This window comes from Pelobates fuscus, chromosome 10, assembly GCF_036172605.1.
Source record: "Pelobates fuscus isolate aPelFus1 chromosome 10, aPelFus1.pri, whole genome shotgun sequence".
Classification (NCBI taxonomy): Eukaryota; Metazoa; Chordata; class Amphibia; order Anura; family Pelobatidae; genus Pelobates; species Pelobates fuscus.
The window spans coordinates 113,743,078-113,765,093 of record NC_086326.1 but is presented as its reverse complement, the minus strand read 5'-3'; the positions used below and the strand labels follow the sequence as shown (position 1 = coordinate 113,765,093).

Sequence of the window (22,016 nt, the reverse complement as noted above, 5' to 3'; positions counted from 1 at the left end):
CACTTCATTAAGCTGAAGTGGTCTGGGTGCCTAGAGTGGTCCTTTAAGGGGTTAAAGGGACACTCCAGTGCCAGGAAAACACTGCAGGTCCCCTCTCCCTCCCACCCCCCATCCCAAGTTGCTGAGGGGGTTAAAACCCCTTCAGTGACTTACCTGTATCCAGCGCCGATGTCCCTCGGCGCTGGGTCAGGATCCACTCACGCTCCTCCCCCACCGACATCAGACGGGGAGACCTATAGAGCATGCGCGGCCGTCGGCGGGGGAGACGCACACAAACAAACGCGCAAAAAATGCGTTCAATGCTTTCCTATGGGGATTTCAGCGACGCTGGAGGTCCTCACATAGCGTGAGGACGTCTTGTGCTGTTATAGCACACTTTTCATGTGCTATAAACACAGACGTGTCCTCTAGTGGCTGTCTAGTCTAGAAGACCGCCATTAGAGGAGTTAACTCTGCAAGGTAAATATTGTAGTTTATGAAACTGCAATAATTACACTTGCAGGGTTAAGGGTAGTGGGAGTTGGCACCCAGACCACTCCAATGGGCAGAAGTGGTCTGGGTGCCTGGAGTGTCCCTTTAAGGAGGATTAATATTCAGGTTCAGTGTGACATGGTTGAAGTGTGAATCAGTGAGTGTGACAGCATTTGGTGCTAGTGTGGCATGGTTGGAGGACGGAGTGTGACAGGATTGAGGGATTATTATGACATGGTGAGTGTGGCAGAGCGAAGGGTGTTGAGTGTGACAGGATTGGATGTATTAATGTGAGTGTGGCAACGTTGTTGGAGGGGAGTGTGATACAGGATTAGCAGGGATAGATGTGAGTGTGGCATGGTAAAGGGGATGACTTTGTGTGGGGGTGAGGGTGACAGTGAGTGAGTGGAGGTGTGGGTAGCAGTGAGTGGGGGAGGGGAGGGGAGGGTAGCAGTGAGTGGGAAAGGTGAGGGTGGCAGACTGGCATTGAGTGAGTGGGGAGGGTGGCAGTGATGGGGGGAAGGGAGGATGGCAGTGATGGGGGGAAGGAAGGGTGGCAGTGAGTGGGGAGGGGAGGGTGGCAGTGAGTGGGGGAGGTGAGGGTGGCAGACTGGCATTGAGTGGGGGAGCGGAGGGTGGCAGTGATGGGGGGAAGGGAGGGTGGCCGTGATGGGGGGAGGGGAGGGTGGCAGTGATGGGGGGAGGGGAGGGTGGCAGTGATAGGGCGGAAGGGAGGATGGCAGAGAGTGGGGGAGGTGAGGGTGGCAGTGAGGGGAGGGTGGCAGTGAGACAATAAATTAACTTACCTCAAGAGTGAAGTGACTCCCTGTCCCTGGTGATCTTCTTTCCTGCAGCAGCAGGAGGGTGGCAGTGAGTGGGGGAGGTGAGAGTAGCAGTGAGTGGGGGAGGTGAGGGTGGCAGTGAATGGGGGAGGTGAGGGTGGCAGACTGGCATTGAGTGGGGGAGGGGAGGGTGGCAGTGAGTGGAGGGAGGTGAGGGTGGCAGTGAGTGTGGTGGCAGTGATGGGGGAAGGGAGGATGGCAGTGATGGGGGAAGGGAGGATGGCAGTGATGGGGGAAGGGAGGATGGCAGTGAGTGGGGGAAGGGAGGATGGTAGTGAGTGGGGGAAGGGAGGATGGTAGTGAGTGGGGGAAGGGAGGGTGGCAGTGAGTGGGGGAAGGGAGGGTGGCAGTGAGTGGGGAGGGTGGCAGTGATGGGGGGAAGGGAGGATGGCAGTGATGGGGGGAGGTGAGGGTGGCAGTGAGTGGGGGGTGAGGGTGGCAGACTGGCATTGAGTGGGGGAGGGGAGGGTGGCAGTAAGTGGGGAGTGTAACGGATCACCTGGCACCCCGACTTGGTACCTCCGTTAATGGATGCTCCTAGTGCTTCCTGAGGACTCCAAGCACTCTGGCAGACACCATAATCACCGAATCCGAGAAACCTTTAAATTCTCCCAAGCGTATGAATGCTGTAGACCATTGAATAGGAACCATACGAATAGGCTTGTACTCCTAGCAGTCAACTGGAACAGCATACAATAAATCCTTCCCCCCCAATAATGAGACGACACATCACTTTGAGGGTAAAACAGGAACTCTGGACTGGCTCATCCAGCCCGGCTTTTATTCACAAACAGGTACATACAGGACACTCCCAGGGGGAGGATGAAATTGACCAATCACATGGATGTACCTCCCACACCTTTCCTCCCCTTAGATTAACACTTAATCCAATTATATAGTACACAGTTTTCCCCAATTCCTGGATGTACCCCAAATACATATATAATATTACAGGCAGTACACTCGAATATGCTTCACAGTCTTAAAGGGACAGTAGTCCCAAAAGTCCCAATATGTCCATAGATGCTGTTAAAAGGGCCAGTAGCAGCAATATACAGTACAATATGCCCCAAATAACCCAGGGGCCATAGTCAGTAGGTAGGAGGCTAGCAAACAGGCTTCTCCAGGGCCCAGTGGCGAGGTTGGTTTCGCCACAGGGAGGGTGGCAGTGATGGGGGAAGGGAGGATGGCAGTGAGTGGGGAAGGTGAGAGTGGCAGTGAGTGGGGGAAGTGAGGGTGGCAGTGAGGGGAGGTTGGCAGTGAGAGTGAGACAATAACATAACTTACCTCTGTCCCTGGTGATCTTCTTTCCTGCAGCAGCAGCACCCTCGTGGTCCCATGCTCTCCTTCCTGTCTGCAGCTCCGCCTCCACGGGTTCAGAGCTGCAGTCAGACCATGTGGAGATTGTCTCGCGAGCTCTGATTGGCTGAGCTCGCTGACAATCAATCATGGTCTGCAGCTCTGCACCCGTGGAGGCGGAGCTGCAGACAGGAGTCACAGGGATCCGGATTTGTGCACTGTCTGCAGTCACAGTGCACGGTGACAGCTCTCTCCCGGCGGCACACAGGGGGGCCCAGCATCCAGCGGCACAGAGGCTAAGCTGCTGAGCCCCCCTACTGTCGGGACTCGAGCCCACCCGACAAATGAGTCCTCTTCTCAGTCCCGGCCCGCTCCAGCAATCCGGCCGCGGGCCGGGCCCCCCAAGACCGCAGGGCCCGTGACAATTGTCACGGTTGTCATGCCCTGATGGCGGCCCTGCCCATTGTATGTCTTTGGCACTATTTTGTGAAGCTACAGTGCCATATAGGAGACCTGTCCTTTTCAGTATTCACAGTCGAATTTTGAGAGATGGATTTAATGAGCCTATGCTTCCATTTGGGGTATTATAGTAGTTTGACTGTTCAAATAAACCCCACAAAGGCCTACCATTTGTAAAAGTAGACACTCCAGGGTATCTCATAAGGTGCATATTGTGCCTTAACATGCCCCCATTATTTCACCAATATATGCCAAAGTATGTGGTAAATAATTTTGTGCGTTTTTTTACATACGGATTGCATTTTTGCTGGGCATTTTGTATATTTCATACGTGCCACTACGTTCAAAACCCCCAAATTATGCTCAGCTAAGTCTTCTGAGTAAAAAGACAGCCCCAATGAATGTCTTTGGCACTATTTCGGGAAGCTACAGTGCTATATAGGAGACCAAGCCATATCAGTTTTTACCGAACTTTGAATTTTAACGCTGGGCCTATGTGCAATTTCCAAGCATCTTCACAGTTTTTAAATTCAAACTACCCCACAAATGCCTACCATTTCTTAAAGTAGACACCCCAGGGTATTTCAAAAGGCATATTTTGAACCTCAGCGTGGGATCATTTTTCCGCTAGCATTTACCAGGTGTAGTAGTAATAAGCGTTTTTTCTGCCTTTTTGACACACAAAGTGAGTTTGCACAGTATATTTTGCAAACCTTATGTGTGCTACCCAGGGCCGGACTGGGGATACGAAGCAGCCCTGGAGAAAAATCTATTCCAGCCCCATAAGTCATTGTGCTATGTAGGGTGTATATATATATATATATATATATATATATATATATATATATATATATATATATATATATATATATATCTATATCTATATATATAGTTGGCTGCACTCACGGATTTCCATAAAACGTAACTTATTGAAATATTTAAGAGAAGATCAATGTTTCATCCCCTCTTGTGGACTTTCATCAGGATTATGATGAAAGTCCACAAGAGGGACTGAAACGTTGATCTTCTCTTAAATATTTCAATAAAAGTTAAGTTTTAAGGAAATCCGAGAGTGCAGCCAACTGTTTCAATTGCCTGGATACTGGTGATGCACCCGGTCACCCAACTTTGAAGCCTGAGTGCAAGGTACAACACATATATATATATATATATATATATATATATATATATATATATATATATATATATTTTTTTTTTTTATACATTTCTTCTTCTAATTCAAAATATTAGTTATTTCAGGGTAATTAAATTATACAGTAAAGCATACGCACATGCAGACACAGACAATCTTACTGATGCACACAAAAAGGGTCATTGACAGACAATCTCAATGACACACACAGACAAGGTTACTGGCACACACACAAATTTAGTACAGACAAACTCTGATACACACACAAGCTTACTACAGACAAGCTCACTGTCACACAAACACACACGCTCACTACAGACAAGCTCACTGATGCGCACACTCTCCCTACAGACAAGCTCATTGACACACACATGCTCCCTACAGAAGAGCTCACTAACAGACAGAGTCACTACAGACAAGCTCACTGACACACACAAACTCATTAGCAGGCGCACACACACAGAGGCTCCCTCACTAGCAGATGCGCACGCACACACACACACACACAGATGCTTGCTCACTCACTAGCAGATGCACACACACAAAGGCAGACAGTCACTGACACGGAGACAAACATCCACACATACAGAGACAGGCAGACAGTCACTGAGGCAAACATCCACACATACAGAGACAGGCAGACCGTCACACACACAGGCAGACCGTCACACACACAGGCAGACAGTCACAAACAGTCACACAGGCAGAAAGTCTCACACACACAGTCACACACACACACACACAGTCACACACACACACAGGCAGACAATTACACACACAGGCAGACAGTCACAGACACACTGACCTGCTTCTTACCTCCACATCCCTTGGAGCTCATGGAGGCTGGTTGTTGGGGAAGCAGGGACTCCTTCCTGCTTCCCATGCTGCAGTCAGCCAGGCCCCCGCCGCACGCTAATCCCTGCCCCCACCGCAAACTAAGTCCCGCCCCCGCCGCACACTAGGCTCCGCCCCGCCGCAAATTATATATATATATATATATATATATATATATATATTTTTTTTTTTTAAATGATCCCGGCCAGCCATGTGTGAGCTGTGCCGGCCGCCTGGCTCCCCCTGCTCTCATGGGGCTCTGTGCGGCTGCACAGCTCACACATGGCCGGCAGGGATCACAGGAGCCTAATCACTGAATGGGGCTGTCAGCCCAGCCCCAGGTGCCGCGGCACACCGGGAAATCTCCCGGTATCCCGGTGGGCCAGTCCGGCCCTGGTGCTACCACTGTATAATACTTCATATGTTGCTCAGCTATGTGGTCTGAGTACAGCAATACCCCCGTGTGGCGAAACCAACCTCGCCACGTGTCCTTGGAGGGGGCTGCTTGCCCGCCTCTTGCCTTTGGACTATGGACCCGACTTTATGTGAATGTGTTAACCCAGATAGCTATGCCATGGAGCCCATTCATGTAGGTAAAGACTTCAGCTCCATGGCAATTGAACTGTGTGAATAGGATCTGCGCGCTATTCGGTAGTTTTGTGCGCTCAGATCCCCGCTATCTGGGGATATGTGAAATGTCTGTGTGTTATGTGTAAAAGGTGACTTTATGTATTTTAAAGTGTTTTACTGTCTTTGTGTCCCCATTTGCTCAATTGAGTCTGTCTCTGTCCTGGGAGGTAATTGGATTAATTCATTGTCTCCAGGAGAGAGGGCTCTGTAAAACCGGTCTGAGCCGGAAAGCCATGCTGGCAGGGGTTTTAAAAGATACTTTACTAACTTTTGAACCCCTGGTCTGATTCATGCCATTTTTTAATATGTTGTTCCCCTGAATGGATTGATTGTGGATATGTATTTTTATGTGAATGTGATGTATGGTTTTAGAGTTATGAAAGTTGGGTAGAAAGTATGTTTTAACTGTATGTATAATTGAGTTTCCTCTCAGGATAAGGGGAGGGAATATGTGGGATGTAACTGATGTGTGAGTGGTTGTTTTATACCTCCCTGTGGGCGGACCTGTATTTGTAACAACTGCAATAAAAACCAGGCTGGGTGTGCCAGCACCTCAGATTCTGCTTGACCCTCAAACCGATGTGTCGTCTCGTTTTTGGGGGAATTGGATTGTATGCTGACTGCCAAGAGTGTAAGCGGATTGTATGCTTTTCCTGTTCGGCTGATTCCAGAATTCGTACAGTTTGCAGTTCGGGAGATTGGTGCTTGCAGTAGCTGCTGGTCTATGCAAAAGGGGATTATCGCCTAAACGTTTTTTATCCTCTTGTAAGTGAAACGGTCCGTTACAATTCCCGTATGTACCTTTGCCAGGTATATGTGGATGTTGAAGAGGCACATTTGAGACACAGCCAGTTTTTTTCTAACTTTGAAGTTTTATGCTGTGTCCATGTTCCATTTGGAGTAGTTTAGATGGTTGGTTATTGAAACTTCCCCACAAACACATACTATTTATTAAAGAACCCTGGGTTAATTCAAAAGGCATATTTTGAACCTTGGCATGGGATCATTTTTTCTCTAGTTTGTTGCAGGTGTAGTGGTAATGAGCGTTTTTAAATGTATTTTTTTAACTTTTTAAAACTATTTTTTAAAGTTTTTTTTTGCTTATTAATTTTTTTAAAGTTTCCTAAACTTTCTTAAAACTTTTTTTTTTTACAGATTTAACATTTTTCTAAGCTTTTTTTTTTTTTACTGTTAACCCCTAACTAGCAGTAAGCAGCACTAACAGTAAATTCCCCATTTTCCCATAACTCCCACCCACCCCAGCTAGCAAAATATTTAATTAGACAATATTTAAATTAGTTAATTAAATAAATTTAACCCCTGAGGGTTAAAAAATAAATACAAGTTAATCGTCAGGGGTTAAAAAAAATAGATCACAGTATAATACTGTGATCTGTATTTTGATCACTGTAGGCAGTGATCGACTGGCAGGGAAGGGGTTAATTTTTATTTGGACTGGGTAAAGGGTTTTTTTTTTTACTTAAGTGTTTATTAAAACTTTTTTTTAACTTTTTAAAGCTTATTTTAAAACTTTTTTTAACGTTAACCCCTAGTTCACTTAACACTAAATCCCCCAATTCCCCACTAACTTCCACCCTCCCCAGCTAGCTACATTTCTAATTTCAAAATATTTAAATTAATTAATAAAATAAATTTAACCCCTGAGGGTTAAAAAAGAAAAAAGAATTAACCCTCAGGGGTTAAAAAAAAGTCAGATCCTAGTAAAATGCAAGGGTGTGATGAAGTGCCCTTCGCCACTTGGTCCTAGAGAGGCCTGCTTGCCAGCCTCCTCCCCTGTGACTATGACTCTTTGATGAATTTGGCTTTAAAGCCCCTATTCTACCTTCAGACAGACTATTTATGTAGGTTGCTTTATTTCTCTTATGTTTTAGTCACCCTGTACCCATTATAGGTGCAGGGTGGGTGTAATGTAATTGTTTATAGTGTGTGTGTGTACTGTGAAATACATTGCCTGCTCTCCTGTACTGCTGAGGATTGCTACCAACTAGGTGGATTTGGCTATGGAGCTTGTGTAGTGCCCTCTGTTAGCAACAGTAATATGCACTACCGGAATAGCAAGACTGGTAATTTGCATATTCGGGTAGATTTGCATATCACTAATTCTGCATGCAGGAGAGACATTTTGTGTTAATTATGGTCTTCCCCACCCATTTATTAGTATGTAATTATATTATAATAAGTCACTGTATGTTGCCTGTTATGATTTGACTGTTTGTAATTTTATTGAGCTTTTACAGCAATGTTAATGTTATGACCATATGGGCTAGTCCCAAGTAAAATAAAGTTTTAGACAGTTCTTCTTGATCCCTCAAAACGTAGCCTTGTCTCGTTATTGGAGGGAGCGGTTATAATCACACTGGGGATTGCTATGCTCTGCATACTCCCCTGAGCTTGAATCACTTAGCTCTTGTAAGAGCTGTTCCCATTACGCTCTCCTTGGAGGAGAGAATTTCCCCACACAGTCCAGGATGCTGGAGGCTCATATAGGGTGGAAGTAAGAGGTCTTTCCCACACAGTCCTAGAGGACAGAAGCTGATCCAGGGTGGAAGGAAGACGGCAAGACTCCAGTCAAGCTACGGCGGTTGCGGAGTCTGCGGTGGTTGTGGTGTCCGGTGCGGTGCTCGTGGTCCTCGCTAGGTGCAAGCTAGGAAGCGTCCATCAATGGAGGGATTTTAATTTAACTTTATTTATTTTTACAAGGGGCAGGATCAGCACTTATCCTTCTCCCTGCACTTCACAGTGAACCCGGAAGTGCGAGGCACATGTGCTGGGACAGCACAAGTCAGTGCTCCCGGTCTGCCTCTAATACAGAGGCAGACCGGAGCACCATTAACCCCGCGATCACGGCAATTTGGGGTTAATTTTAACGGGTGATGGACGAGGTCCGTCACTCTGCGTTATAGCAATCCCCTGAGTGACGGACCTCGTCCGTCACTCGTCATTAAGGGGTTAATGCTTCTTTTCCCTATCTTGCTACTTGGTTCTTTTTGTATGTATTATCTTTTTGTGATATCTGAGCACAACGGTCTTCCAGTAACCCCTTCTGTGGGATTTAATTTATTGATGAATTGTGGGCAAATTTGATTAACAACTGAAACAAAACATCCCATAAAATGGTTGTCCCCCTCTGGAGTATTTGTATATTTTTAAAATGCCAAATGCCTCACGGACCTCCAACGTCAGATTTCCCCCATAGGAAAGCATTGAATAATGCTTTCCTATGGGGAGGTCTAATGCGCGTGCGGCCATTGCTTTTCATGCGCATTAGGTCTCCCCCGCTGACGTCAGCCGGAGGAGCGTGGACGGAGTCTGACCCAGCGCCGAGGGACATCGGTGCCGGATTCAGGTAAGTGGCTGAAGGGGTTTTAACCCAATCAAAAATATATATATATATATTTTTTAAAAAAACCTTACCAAACCTCTCATTCTAGCATAAAACTAATATCTATTAAAAAAAATTATACTTACAATAAGTTGTCATCTTTTTTCTTAAGTCTTTTTTTCCATCCATTCTAACCAGCAAGACTGCTATAAATAAAAGAAAGATCCAATTCCCCCCACAAAAAAACAAAAAATATTGGAGATATATCTAGTGTTTGTTTTATTTTGTAATTGGGCAATGGAGTGTCCCTTTCACCCCGGCCGTTGGGTGTTTAACTTGCTTTGGTATTATTTCATGTGCAACTGGAGTTATTTTGTTTGGCAAAATCACCAATTGACGCAAATTAGGCCAAATTGTGATTCTTCCGAAACAGATTCTCTAAGTCTAATGTTGTGCTATTAGCATTGCTATCTCAGTTACCCACAGCCATCAGCGAGGCACTGATGGAAAATAAATATTGTTTCATTACACACAAGCAGGGAATGTATGCATAGTGTTATTTACACAGTGAACATTGAGCATTCCTGCCACCTTATTCAACCCCAGTGTCTGTAAAACTTTTTAATGTAGCCTAGTAGATCAGATAGCCTTTCAATCTAGTGGTATCCTAGGATCTTTATTCCCTTGACGTATCCATATTCCAGGTCACAAAGATTACTGTCACTGGTATTGGAAATGACAATTGCTTTTAATTTTTTCTGATTTTTGTTCTAGCTCCAGCTGCAGACTTCGTGTTGGTTAACAACTCCTAGAGTAGAGAAAACTCTGGAAATTGGACAGTAGCGTGATTGGATAAGCTACTTCAGGAAGAGAATGTTGAGAACCATCTTTGGAGCCATGCAGTAACCAGTATTTTCTAAAGTAGGTTAAAATAGTGAAACAGGACAAGTTTAAAAGTAGTTGGTCTGACCAGAGTTATTTTTTACTATTGCATACACTAGTAGGGTTATTCACTAAGTGGGAATTCAAAGTGAATTTCAAATTTAAGGCTAAAATAGCTGAACTTGAAAAAAAATCAGCAAAGATTTCAGTTTGGCTACTCTGTCCTTAAAGGACCACTCTAGGCACCCAGACCACTTCAGCTTAATGAAGTGGTCTGGGTGCCAGGTCCAGCTAGGGTTAACTAATTGTTTTATAAACATAGCAGTTTCAGAGAAACTGCTATGTTTATCAATTAGTTAAGCCTTCCCCCTAATCCTCTAGTGGCTGTCTCACTGACAGCCGCTAGAGGCGCTTGCGTGATTCTCACTGTGAAAATCACAGTGAGAGCACGCAAGCGTCCATAGGAAAGCATTATGAATGCTTTCCTATGTGACCGGCTGAATGCGCGCGCAGCTCTTGCCGCGCGTGCGCATTCAGCCGACGGGGAGGAACGGAGGCGGAGAGGAGGAGGAGAGCTCCCCGCCCAGCGCTGGAAAAAGGTAAGTTTTACCCCTTTCCCCTTTCCAGAGCCGGGCGGGAGGGGGTCCCTGAGGGTGGGGGCACCCTCAGGGCACTCTAGTGCCAGGAAAACGAGTATGCTTTCCTGGCACTAGAGTGGTCCTTTAAATGTGAAATTCACTTTGCATTTACTTTAAATTCTCACTTTACTAAATAACTCCATTATTGTTGTCTATGAATTTATTGAGTATACTGGCATGTGCAATGTAGGCTATAGTAGCTTGTACACATTAAATACTTTCAAAAAGCTCCTACAAGTTATCTAAAAATAGGCATACCGACATAATTCAAGTATTTTTTTTTTTATATAATAGACAAAGAATTAATGGAGCAATTACCCGCTGGGAATCGTTTTTACAATTCCTGCTTTGTAGTTTTTCTCCAAATTTGCTCCATAGGAAATCCCCGTTGCTACAATTGTCTAAAGGAAAAAAAAAACACAAAAAAATATAATAAGGGTGCATGATATGACAACTAGCCATTTTAAAAATAAAACATAGAAAAATACATTTCTTTATTCGTTTTGCCACTTAACTTACCACAATTATTTCTATGGGAATAGGCACTCTGAGTTTGTGCTTGTATCTTTCATTCACTTCCTTTACTGCCACACATACGATAAAAGCCAGAAGACCAGCGATAAGATCAGCAATATTGGTCTTAGCAATGTTTTTAAAGATGTCTATAATAGTCTAATAAAAAAAAAATGACATATAGAATTATATGTATATTTAAGACAATTATTACCAACAAATATACACATCCCCTGGAAACAAGATATTATGATCCTAGTCTGTTCCTCTCTCTGTGTTACCATAAATGACACTAGTGTTAATCATCAGTGGTAGCTCTAACCAATCTTTATGACTGACTATTAAATGATTACTCCAAGTACCATAATCACTGCTGCAGTCAGTGCCGGACTGGGAAGAAAATTCGGCCCGGGCATTTTTTTATTACAGCGCTCCACTAAAAAGGGGGCGGGGCCAGGTAGGGTGTGTTTTGTCATCACCAATGACAAGCACGCCCTATCACAAAGTGAGCATGTTGGTTCAATGCTCTTACAGGGCAGACCATGCACAAAGCTCTGCTGAAGGGCTCTAGCATGAGAAAAAGACCCTGTATTTGTTCTGCACAATGCAAGCAAATTTAATAATAAGCTTGCACTGTGTTTGTTTGAAGTTTGTCTCTGGTATCTCCATAGTTGGGATACCAGGAGACAAAAATGCCAGTAAAGAGTATTATGCAGTGCTTGTGTGTGAGGGGTGTAGTGTGTGTGTGAGGAAGCTGTGAGGAAGGAAGCTGTGAGTGTCAGGGTGATGTGTGTGCGCAAGAGGAGTACAGTGTGTGTATGAGGGTGCTGTGTGTAAGGGGTGCAGTGTGTGCTGTGTGTGAGTAATAGGTGATGTTTGAGTGAAGGAGCTGTGTCAGGGGTGAACTGTGTGTATGTGTTAGGGTGCTGTGTGTTATTGGTGTAGTGTGTGTGCAAGAGGAGTGCAGTGTGTGAGTGATGGGTGCAGTGTGTGTGTGACAGTGAGGGTGCTGTGAGTGTGCTGTGAGTGTCAGAGGTGCAGTGTGTGTGTGAGTGTGCTGTGAGTGTCAGGGGTGCAGTGTGTGTGTGTGTGTAATTGAGTGAGGGTGCTGTGAGTGATTATATCTTTCCCTCCCTTCTTACCTTTAGCATGGGAGGGGGGATTGTGCTGCTGCCATCCATCCCTGGTGGTCATAGTGGTAAGAAAACTCTAACCTGTGGGTCTAGAGTTCACTCTCGCGAGACCCAGAGCGTTGCCATGGCAACACTCGGAATCTCGCAAGAGGAACCTGGCGGAGCTGCAAGTTAGAGCTCCTCCGGGTTCCTCTCCTGTCTCCCTCCCGCCAGCGGCCGCAATATCATAATGAGGACAATTGAAGGAGATCTTTGATCTCCCCACCGGCCCGTAATGGAATGCAGCAGGGCCGGCGCTCGAATAGTGCCGGCCCTGCATTTGCCCGGTGTGCCCGATGGCCAGTCCGGGCCTGGCTGTAGTGGTTATCCTGTATGGAGTTTCCTGGGGCCCCTCATTTTAGAATGGTTTGACTTTCTCTTACCTGTGGTCTGGGTACCATTCTCTGTCTCCACTACTTAATTCAGAGAGCCAGACATATTCTGTTTAAATTAACTCTGACGGTATAAGTTTTGGTTTAGACAGGAGAGCTAACATATGCTTCTAAGCAAGTACTTTCAGCAGTTGATCAGACATCCATCAGTAATCACTTGTTTCACTTCTTGCAATGGAGTGGCTCTTGGGCACTCCTCACACCAAACAATATAGTGCACTGTAGTGATTATGGTAGCTGGAGTGTTAGACACAACAGGGTAATCCCTAAATCCTGGACTGGTAGGGGGTAGTTGAAGTAGTTGAGGACTGGGTTGGGAACTCCTGCTTTAAGGGGACACATCAGGCCTTTCTTCATTAGGAAATCAACAAATGCACAAATCCCCCAGCAGTAGTAAAATCCTGCCAGGGAGATTAGGAATGAAGCCCATGGAGAAAGCGCAGCAAAGGGAAAAGGGCCCTGACAGGGCTAGGAGGCGAGCTGGGGGGTGGGAGCAGTAGGGGATTAGTGGATCAGTGCTTGGGGATTGGCTGATATAAATGGTTGGCCATTTTGTGATCCTCCACTCTAGTTTCTTAGAGTTGGTGCACGCTTGTTGTGCACTGATTAGGCCTGGTGAGTTTTTCTTTGTATTTCAGGATGACTGAATGGTCAGTGGAGGAACAGCTTTCCAGCATCCAGGAGGCTGCTAGGAACAGGGGGATAGCATGGCTGCAGGAGCGACTGGCAGCAGTAATAGTGTTGGCGGAGAAAGATGGCCGCGAAAGAGGGTGTCTGTTGTGGCTTTGGAGGCCTCCACTGCACATTAGCCCAGGGATGGCAGATGGGGGGGCCTCCACGGTACCTGCGGGCCTGGCACGAGGCGGGCATTGTTGGTGAGTGCCACGCTTGGAGAGAAGGCTCCCGTGGACGGCGGGCAGGGCCTGGGAGTTGCTGCAGCAACGGCCCCCTTTTGGAAGAGGGGCCCCTGGAGGTGATGCACCTGGCGGTCGGAGAGAGCGGCCCAGATCTGGACGATGCCATGTCCCTGGAGGGACCAGCAGCCCTCAGGTAAGTACCGCTCCTGGTGTGTTAGCAGCAGGTCCCGGCACCATTGGGGGCGCTGTTTGGGGGGGGGGGGAAAGACCTTCTACCCATGACGCAGTTTTCCCTGGGTTCAGGTAGGCAGTGGGTCCCTCTTACACGCGGGGGGTCACTAACCCTGGGCAGGGACACCTGGCAGCCAGCAACAGGGGATCCTTTGGGATGTCCACCGGGGGGAGCGTGGCAGGCCTCTCGTGACAGTGGGGCGCAGCCAGGAGAGAGCCCAGTCGAGTGGCAGAGCACCCTGGGAAGCAGGGGTGTGTGACAAGGCATTTGCTTTGGGCGGCAGCAAAAAAGCCGCCCCCTAATCACCCTGGCAAATGCCTTGCCAGCCTCTTGTCCTGTGGGGCCCAGGAGCTGACCAGGTGGCCACTTCAGGGCCCCCAGGCTGGCAGCGGACGAACTTTCCGGGCAGGCGGCGACATTTCGGCCCCGGCATCACTACGCAGTGCGCAAGGGAGCTGAACAGGAGGATTAGTATTAGTGAGAGTGTATGCGTGTCTGTTAGTGACTGTTACAAACTGCCATTTGTAACTGACCCTTTAAATGACAAATTGCCCTGCTTCCCTGGGTTGTGGAGAAGCCTATTTGCCAGCCTCCTTCCTCATGATTATGGCCCCTGGGAGATTGTGCCCCTGAAAACTTATTAACTTTTATTGGGTGTGTATGGCCCTTTAAGAACCGTCTGGGGACATATTGTGACTTTGGTGAACAATGCCCCTTTAAGACTATGTCCCCAGACCTGTAAAATAACTTGTTCCTGGCTTTCTCCCACTTGGTTCAGTAAATGGGGCTTACTGAACCAAGTACCAACCAGGCGGACCACCCAGAAGTGGAAGTGTGCAGGCAATTGACCTCCTAGGCTGGGAGCCTGCTGTAGGTAAATTGGCAACCGCTGGGTGGCCGCAGTTCGTGCAAACCAACACGTGGCGGCGGCCATCTTTGTTCATTCGAACGAGGTCAGGGGTGTGTGTAGCCAAATTCATGGAACTGAAAACGGCAACACATTTCACCGAACACCGCTGACCCTTATCTTCTGAATTTTCAGCTGCAGAGACTAAGTCCCGTTTGGCAATTTGAATGCACGTTCTAATGGGACTTTATTCTGCATAAAACTGACCGGCCGCACAGCCCAAATCTATGGAACTGTTTTGGGCAGGAAAATGTGCTTGCGGTCGGTTATAAAGGACTTCCGTCTAACTTTTTATCCACTGGAGGGATTTGTGTGATTTTTGGTTATGTTTATATTTAAATTGTGCTGATTCTGAATATGTAATGTTATGAAGATTGGACGTATATTTTTAAAGTTTCAGTGTCTGTATACAAACTGTATTTTTCCTGCCTGTGATAATTATGTTAACCATTGTCTACCATAATTATATCACGGGCAGAGGGGGGGGATTTTGTGTGTAATTGCTGGGAGTGTTTTCTGTAATGTACCTGTGTTATTGGTTGTTCTGTAAAACCCTGTGGATGGTCCTGTGTAAGGGAAACCTGCATAAAAGAAAGCCCTTTGGATGCCAATAAAACAGAATGACTTGTCCCTCTAACTTGCAGCCTCGACTCATATTTGTAGGGGACAGCTATAATCACTACAGGGATTGCTATGCTCTTCATACTCCCTTAGCTACTGAGCTCTTGTAAGAGCTCTTGTTCCTGATCCTGCTTCGCCCTGCAGAAGGAAGAGCGATCACACACTGGACCCTGGAGCATGGTCGTAGGTGCAGGGTGGACAGCAGACGGCGAGATACCAGCCCAGCAGCGGCGGTTCGTTGAGTCTGCAGTACTTATGATGGTGTCTACGCAGTAGTTATGGTGTCTACGGTGCTGATGGTCCTTTGGTGAGCGCTAGGAGCATCCTTTCTATGGTCCAACTTCCAGCCAGACTGGAGGCAACCGTAACAGACTGTGTGTGTCTATTATTGAGTGTGTATGTGTATTTAGAGGAGGGGGAGGGGGTGCCTGAGTTTTGTCATGCCTAAGGCAGCACAACTGCTGGGAGGGTCTCCTGGTATGGCAGATTACTCGGGTTTGGGAGGGGCTGCCCTGCTTTAGAGCAGCGTCTCCGGCTCGCAATCCATGAGACGGTGGTGACGGTGCCGCGCCGGGTGCGACTTCTTCCACGGGCGCAGGTTGCCAGGGCGTCAGGTAGCATGGAGTGGCAAGGGAACAGGTGGGCCGCTGGGTTCGCCTTTTGCATGGCACGAGGGATGTGCTGAAGGGCTGGCTGTAGTCGTGCTCGACCGGGCGGAGGTCACGCACTAGTAGGCCCCCTAGACCCGAATGGGGGCTGGGAGGGAGTCCTTTGGCAACAGGGGACGACAGCTCGTCAAAGAGGGGGTGGCCACACCCCTAGGCAGGCATTGGCATCTAGTAGCTCCTCTGGTGGGCGCTCGGTTTCTCACCTGCAGGGGGTCCAGCACAGTCCTCATCATGGGGCCAGCCGTAGTCATAGCCCCAGGAGGAGGGCTAAAGGGGCTTCCAGGTCCCAGGGTGGCCACTACAGTAGGTGGGATGCCAGTGCTAGAGTCCGGCGATCCCGGGGCGGGGCAGGTATGGTGAGTACCGAACAGTGCAATCTGCCCAGGAATTCTTCTTCTTGTTCCAGGTCCTCCATTGAATCCGCCAATGAAGACGTCTGGCACCAGAGGTTTCCCTCGATTGGAGTGAACCTTTTAATCCTTTGGGTCCTCAAGGAGCAGCCCCAGGGCCATCGCAGGTGAAGGGCTTGGTCAGTGAGTCTAACAATGTACAGTCACTGCAGTTACTATCCTCTTTACATCACATTGACTCTTGGGGTAAACAGGGGACTCCTCAGCTTCATGCGGGACAGGTCTGGGCGGCCGAGGGGACTTAGAGAATGGGTACGGGGTCTGGGGTGCTGGGTGCGACAGGGACAGTTACAGATGATGCTTGGATGGGGTGACGGGATGGCGATGCCAGTCGAAACGGTATTGCAAGATACCAAAATCCTTTGGGAACTGTCCGTGCACCTTTTGTATTCTCGCCAGCTTTATTGGCGAAAGGTCCCCGGGAATCTGCTCGTCTGTTTTGTTACCTGGATGGGGTCTGGGAGGCATATAGGATGTACGGGGGCATGGCCTGATGAAAGTATGATGAGCAATTCTGCCAGCGTTACGCGGCCAATCCTGGTATGCGGGGGGACCAGATGGACCTGCCGTTATGGATGAAGCTCATGATGGCCCAAAAAGCATCGCCCTTTCAGCAGGTGCCAGTCCCCTGCATTGGCTTCCCACAGGAAGGGTTTCTGCTGGTTCTTCAGTGAAGGCCAGTGCAAATGGGGAGCGAGTCGCAAATACAAGCACGAATGCTCTGTGTCACGTATTCATCCGCTTATAAAAATGTGGTTAATAACATTTACTGTCCATACAGGAAAAGTTGTGCCGAGCAGCAACCTAATCCACAGAAGGGTTAATGCTGAGCAGCAATTATGCAAATGGGAACCTAGTAACTGACTTTGGGGTCAAAGGCCGGTTACAGCCTATCAAATCTAGAGGAGGGGTATTTAGGCCCAGTTCTCATCCTGCTCAGTGCCCTGTCATGGTTTCCCTTGTGGTTGTCCGAGAGCGTGTTATTTATTCTGGTATTTCTGGTTATTTGACTTTGGCATTGTTTTTGACTTCCCTGTTTTCAGGTATCCCTGACCCCTGGCTTTTCCTTATCGTTGTGTCTCTTTCTGTATCCCTTGACCTCGGCTATTCCTGACTATTCTTTAGTACGTTAGTCCGGCCATTCTAAGGTCCGGTATACGTTACCCATCAGTCCTCTGTGTTACACAATTCTACGTGCTGGATCATACGGTAATCCTGACACTCTGGCTGCGGGGGTAGACATGGACTCCACCAGTGTTTTAAAAAAGGAAGGGGGGGAGGGTCGAAGTGGCGCAGCCCTGCGGGTGACAGGGCCTGCTGCCCAGGGGCAGAACTCCAGTGATACCTGCCGCTATGCTGCCGTAGCTAAACCTTTATGGTAATAAAGAAGAGGCGGAGTTGTTGGCCAAAGGTTTCTGGGTAGGGTTCACTATCACTTTCTGGGAAAGGGAGACTATGACAACTTATCGTAATCTGAAGTCGGTGGGGAATTTCCCGGACGTGGCTCACGAAAAACTGTTCAAGTAGATCAGTTGGGTTGGATGGTGGGTGTCACTCTTGGGGGTGGTCCCCAAGAAAGAGGTGGGGAAGTACCGCCTCATCCATCACCTATCTTACCCCAAAGGGGCAAAGGGGCATCAGTCAATGAAGACATTGCCAGGGAGCTGTGCTTGGTTTCCTATGCATCATTCAACCAAGCGGTCGAGTTGGTAAAAGGGGCCTGGTGGGGGGCACTGATGGCCAAGGTGGATATTGAGGCATTGTTCCGGTTGTTACCCGTGCACCCAGCGAGTTGCTTCTTTGAAGGGCGGCTCTTTGTGGACCTATGCCTTCCCATGGGTGGCTCCATTTCTTGCTCATACTTCAAGAAGTTAAGCTTGTTTCTGGAATGGGTGGTGAAGCTGGAATCTGGTAGCCTGGCAGTAGTACACTACATGGACGACTTCTTGTGTGTGTGGGTCGCGTAAAGTCACATTGAAGGAACTGCAATAGTTTATCGGGAAGCTCAACTTCGCGTGTTGGGTCGTTCCCATGGGGCAGATATTCAGCCGGTGCCTTGCCAGGGCTACGGCTGGGGTGTGGATGCCGCACCACTTCGTGCGGGTGTCCTCGTCAATGGACATGTTCCTGGAGCATTTCAATGGCATGGTGTTCTTCAGGCAGGAGGCATTGTCAGGAGCCGAACTGGAGCTGTATACAGATGCCTCGGGTAGCATGGGATTCGGGGCGTACTTTAGGGGGTGGTGGTGCACGGCGCCCTGGCCGGCTGCTTGGCTGGGGAGCCTGTTGGTGCGGAACCTGACTTTTCTGGAACTGTTCCCGTTGGTGGTCGCCTTGTCGCTTTGGGATGCACTCCTAAATGATAGAAAGGTGGTCTTCTACACAGACAATATGGCAGTGGTGCATGCAGTTAATAACATGTCGGCCGCCTCGGTGCCAGTGGTGCACCTGCTGCGGAAGCTTGTATTGCTCTGCATGTCCCTCAATGTGGCGTTTTGCACGCGACACGTGCCAGGATATTTGAACATAGTGGCTGATGCTCTCTCATTTGCAGTGGCCCTGATTCCATAAGGAGGCGCCCAGGGCACGGGAAACCAGGGAAGACTGCCCGGCAGAGATGTGGCGGCTCAGGATGTCCTGCTTGGGTGACTGCTGACGGCATATTGTAAGGTTTGGGATGCATTGGAATGGTCACTGGAGGGTTTGGATAGGGTTGTGGCAGGTGGTGCTGAGCTGGATGCGTTGCTTTGGTACACATTTCGACTGCTTAGCAGGGGCTCCTCCCTGGCGGTAGTGGATAGGCATATGGCTGCACTGGCATTCTAGTTTAAAGTGCGTGGGTGGGTAGACTTTACTGCGCTCCTGGAAAGGTTGGAGAGTTCCCTCAGGGACCTCATCTTTGACGCTTACGAAACAGGGTTATTCGAAGTGGCCTTTTTGCTGGCCTTCTTTTGCGCTTTCTGGATCGGGGAGCTGGTCAGTGCTTACAGGGGTAGCCAAGGTGGGGATATTGCTCTTGGTCGTTTGGATGGAGCTCATGCGGGTGGTGATCTACCTTGCCCAGTCTAAGACTAACGTCAAGGGAAAGGGTGTTGAAGTAGTGCTACATGTCTTTCCAAGGATCCCCCTTGTGCCCGGTAGCTAGTACATCTCAATACTTGTCTCAGCCGCCAACGAATGGCGTTTCGTTCTTAGTACACTCTCCCGTTTCTAGTTCCTCAGGGTCTTTCAGATGGGGCTTAGCAGACTTCACGGTTGGGCCTGGGATATGAGCTGGTAGAAAGGATTGGAATCAGTCCAGTTCTGGTCTTACATTTGCCTTGACAAACTGGTGTAAGGGCTGGCTTGGGGGGGGGGCCGTTGACTAGGCCAACATGTTCCTCTTGTTCCCATAGGTCAAGTGGCGTGGATATTGGACCATTCCTTCATATTCTGTGGCAAAAGGAGAGCTGCAGCTCGTTTTCGGGGTCAGCAACTGGGCTTCCCTGAGGACCGGTTGAAGTAGTTCTGGTTTGGCTACAGGGGCTACGAGTGGCAGGAGGTTTTCAGTGAGGTGTTTAGGATGGTGGCAGGGGGTAGAAGACTGGATCTGCTGGTCTTACACGCAGGTGGTAATGACCTCGGGCTTATCCCGCAGCGTCTCTTGGTTAAGCGAAAGAAGCAGGATAGTAACCGGATTAGGACGAGGGTTTACATCATTCTTATAGAAATAAAGGTCCTTTACATCAACCGTAAATAGGCTTTAAACCCATCTGACTAACCTTATTTCAATTGATGTCTGTATATATGTTAATATGTAAATAATAAAAGTTTTTTGTTTTTTTGTTCTGTATGAACTAACTGTATTATCTCTACCGGTTTTAACCTGATTATATAGCCGCTCCTATTGACTATCACTTATTGCTCCAAATTATGATGGCCTGTCTTATATCTGCAGTAAATAATTACTTTTGAAATCATTTTCTTTTTTCCTGTCCTATAATAATCTACACTGTAAAGGTGTTACTCTATAGACATCTTTTAATATGTAACCGTACATGTAATTCCTATATAGAGTTTAACGATCAGTGGAGGTATGAGATTACTGGCCATTCCACCACTTTGATCTCTTCCTATTAAGCACCCACTCTGTCAGTGTATCTTGATACTAGATATTATTTTCTTTTTCTATCTTTTTATTGCAAGATTCTATTCTCTATAGTCTCGTGGCATGAGGGGGTTAAAATTCTTAACCCTTCACTCTCAGGCACTAATCCATTTACTATACACTAGCTATCATGTTCTATAATGTGTTACAGTCATAAAATTAGCAAAACGAGTGCTCTTTCTAATTACACATTAGCCGGCCTGCTGAGGGGGTAGGGCGTCAGAGACTAACCCTCCCTTATGGTGATTGACTGGACCTTGGCGTATCACTATTGGAATGGGCCGGGCTGTGATGGAATAGGCGTGACTGTCACCCAGTCACTCATTTACCCCCCCCCTTCCCTCTGACCATTTTTGACTGACTTGCCAAGTATCCTATGACTGGCGTCAGTGATTGAGATGCGATAAGAGAGGGGCGTGGCATACCTTGCTGGATCAGTATTGAACGATCCATGTAATATCCAATGATTAGCCTCAACAGGCGATGACGCTGAGAAGGGGTGGGTGGGTTGACTGGACGTCACTCACTCACGCCCCCTATACGCTCGATCAGCTGCAGGGATTTCTCCCTGATTTCACAGGTATTTAACCGGTTTATTGAGACACAGTTTCTTGACTTGGTCCTGACGACGGCATGCATTCACGCTGAAACGCGCGTCGAGCGCTTTTGTTTCTTTATTTTTAATTATTCACTTTAGGTAGCACTTAGGCAGTTAGTATGTGGTTATTACTTAGTTAACCAGTTTATTCAGGATTTCAGGACAGGCAAGTCTTTGTTCTTGATGTGGTGCTTTCGTGATCCTATCAATTAGGTTTCCTACTTAGGGTCTCGTACTGTTCATCCACCTATAAGATTTTCCTAGGCAGCCTTATGAGAGCTGGGACCCTTTCCTTTCTTTTTTTGATTGGAACTTTTTAGCTCCTATTTTAGATAGCTGACCTATTTTACTTCCTGGCACATCTACACAGCAATGCTGCTTAAAGCTGAAGTTCAGAGCAGCACACATTTGTAAGTTCAATGCAATAATTACTTTCAGAACACTATCAAGAGCCTACATTGATCTCACATTCATACAACAAACTGAAGACAACAAAATCTATGTAAATCTTACATTAAGTTATATATTTTGTTCCACTACAACTCCCACCACCCTTAACCCTGCAAGGTAATTATTGCAGTTTTTATAAACTGCAATAATAACCTTGCAGCATGGGCGTAGGAACCCCCCAAAAATCTGGGGGGATAGCATTTTTACTCGCTGGGTATATTCTTATTCCGTAAACTAGGAGTTGTTTATCCCATTGTACAGTGCTGTGTGGTTCATTTTCTCTCCCCTCCACCCTCTACTAGTGTTTCCCTCTCTCTCCCCTTTTCTGCTATCTGGTATTACTAAGTGCCTTTTCTGTGTTCAGAGCTACTCCTGGGATCCCCTTGTTTCAAGGGTCTCCTCTTTCATATTCTATTTTTTTGGGTTACTCTGTAGCTCTGAGGTAGGCATCTGTTAGGTTAGAATCCACGGCTTTACATAAATCTATGAGGCTGTGTA

General features: G+C 47.5%; 1 protein-coding gene across 1 annotated transcript in view; it reads right to left on the bottom strand.

The window, feature by feature from the left end:
- The window catches only part of LOC134575595 (pendrin-like), a 260,212-nt gene that overhangs the window by 129,790 nt on the left and 108,406 nt on the right, over positions 1-22,016 (bottom strand). Inside the window, exons 7-8 of the mRNA XM_063434915.1 lie at positions 11,071-11,223; positions 10,870-10,952 (exon numbers count right to left, since the gene is read on the bottom strand). Coding sequence (XP_063290985.1) covers positions 10,870-10,952; positions 11,071-11,223 — 236 coding nt within the window. The remainder of the gene's footprint in view (positions 1-10,869; positions 10,953-11,070; positions 11,224-22,016) is intronic.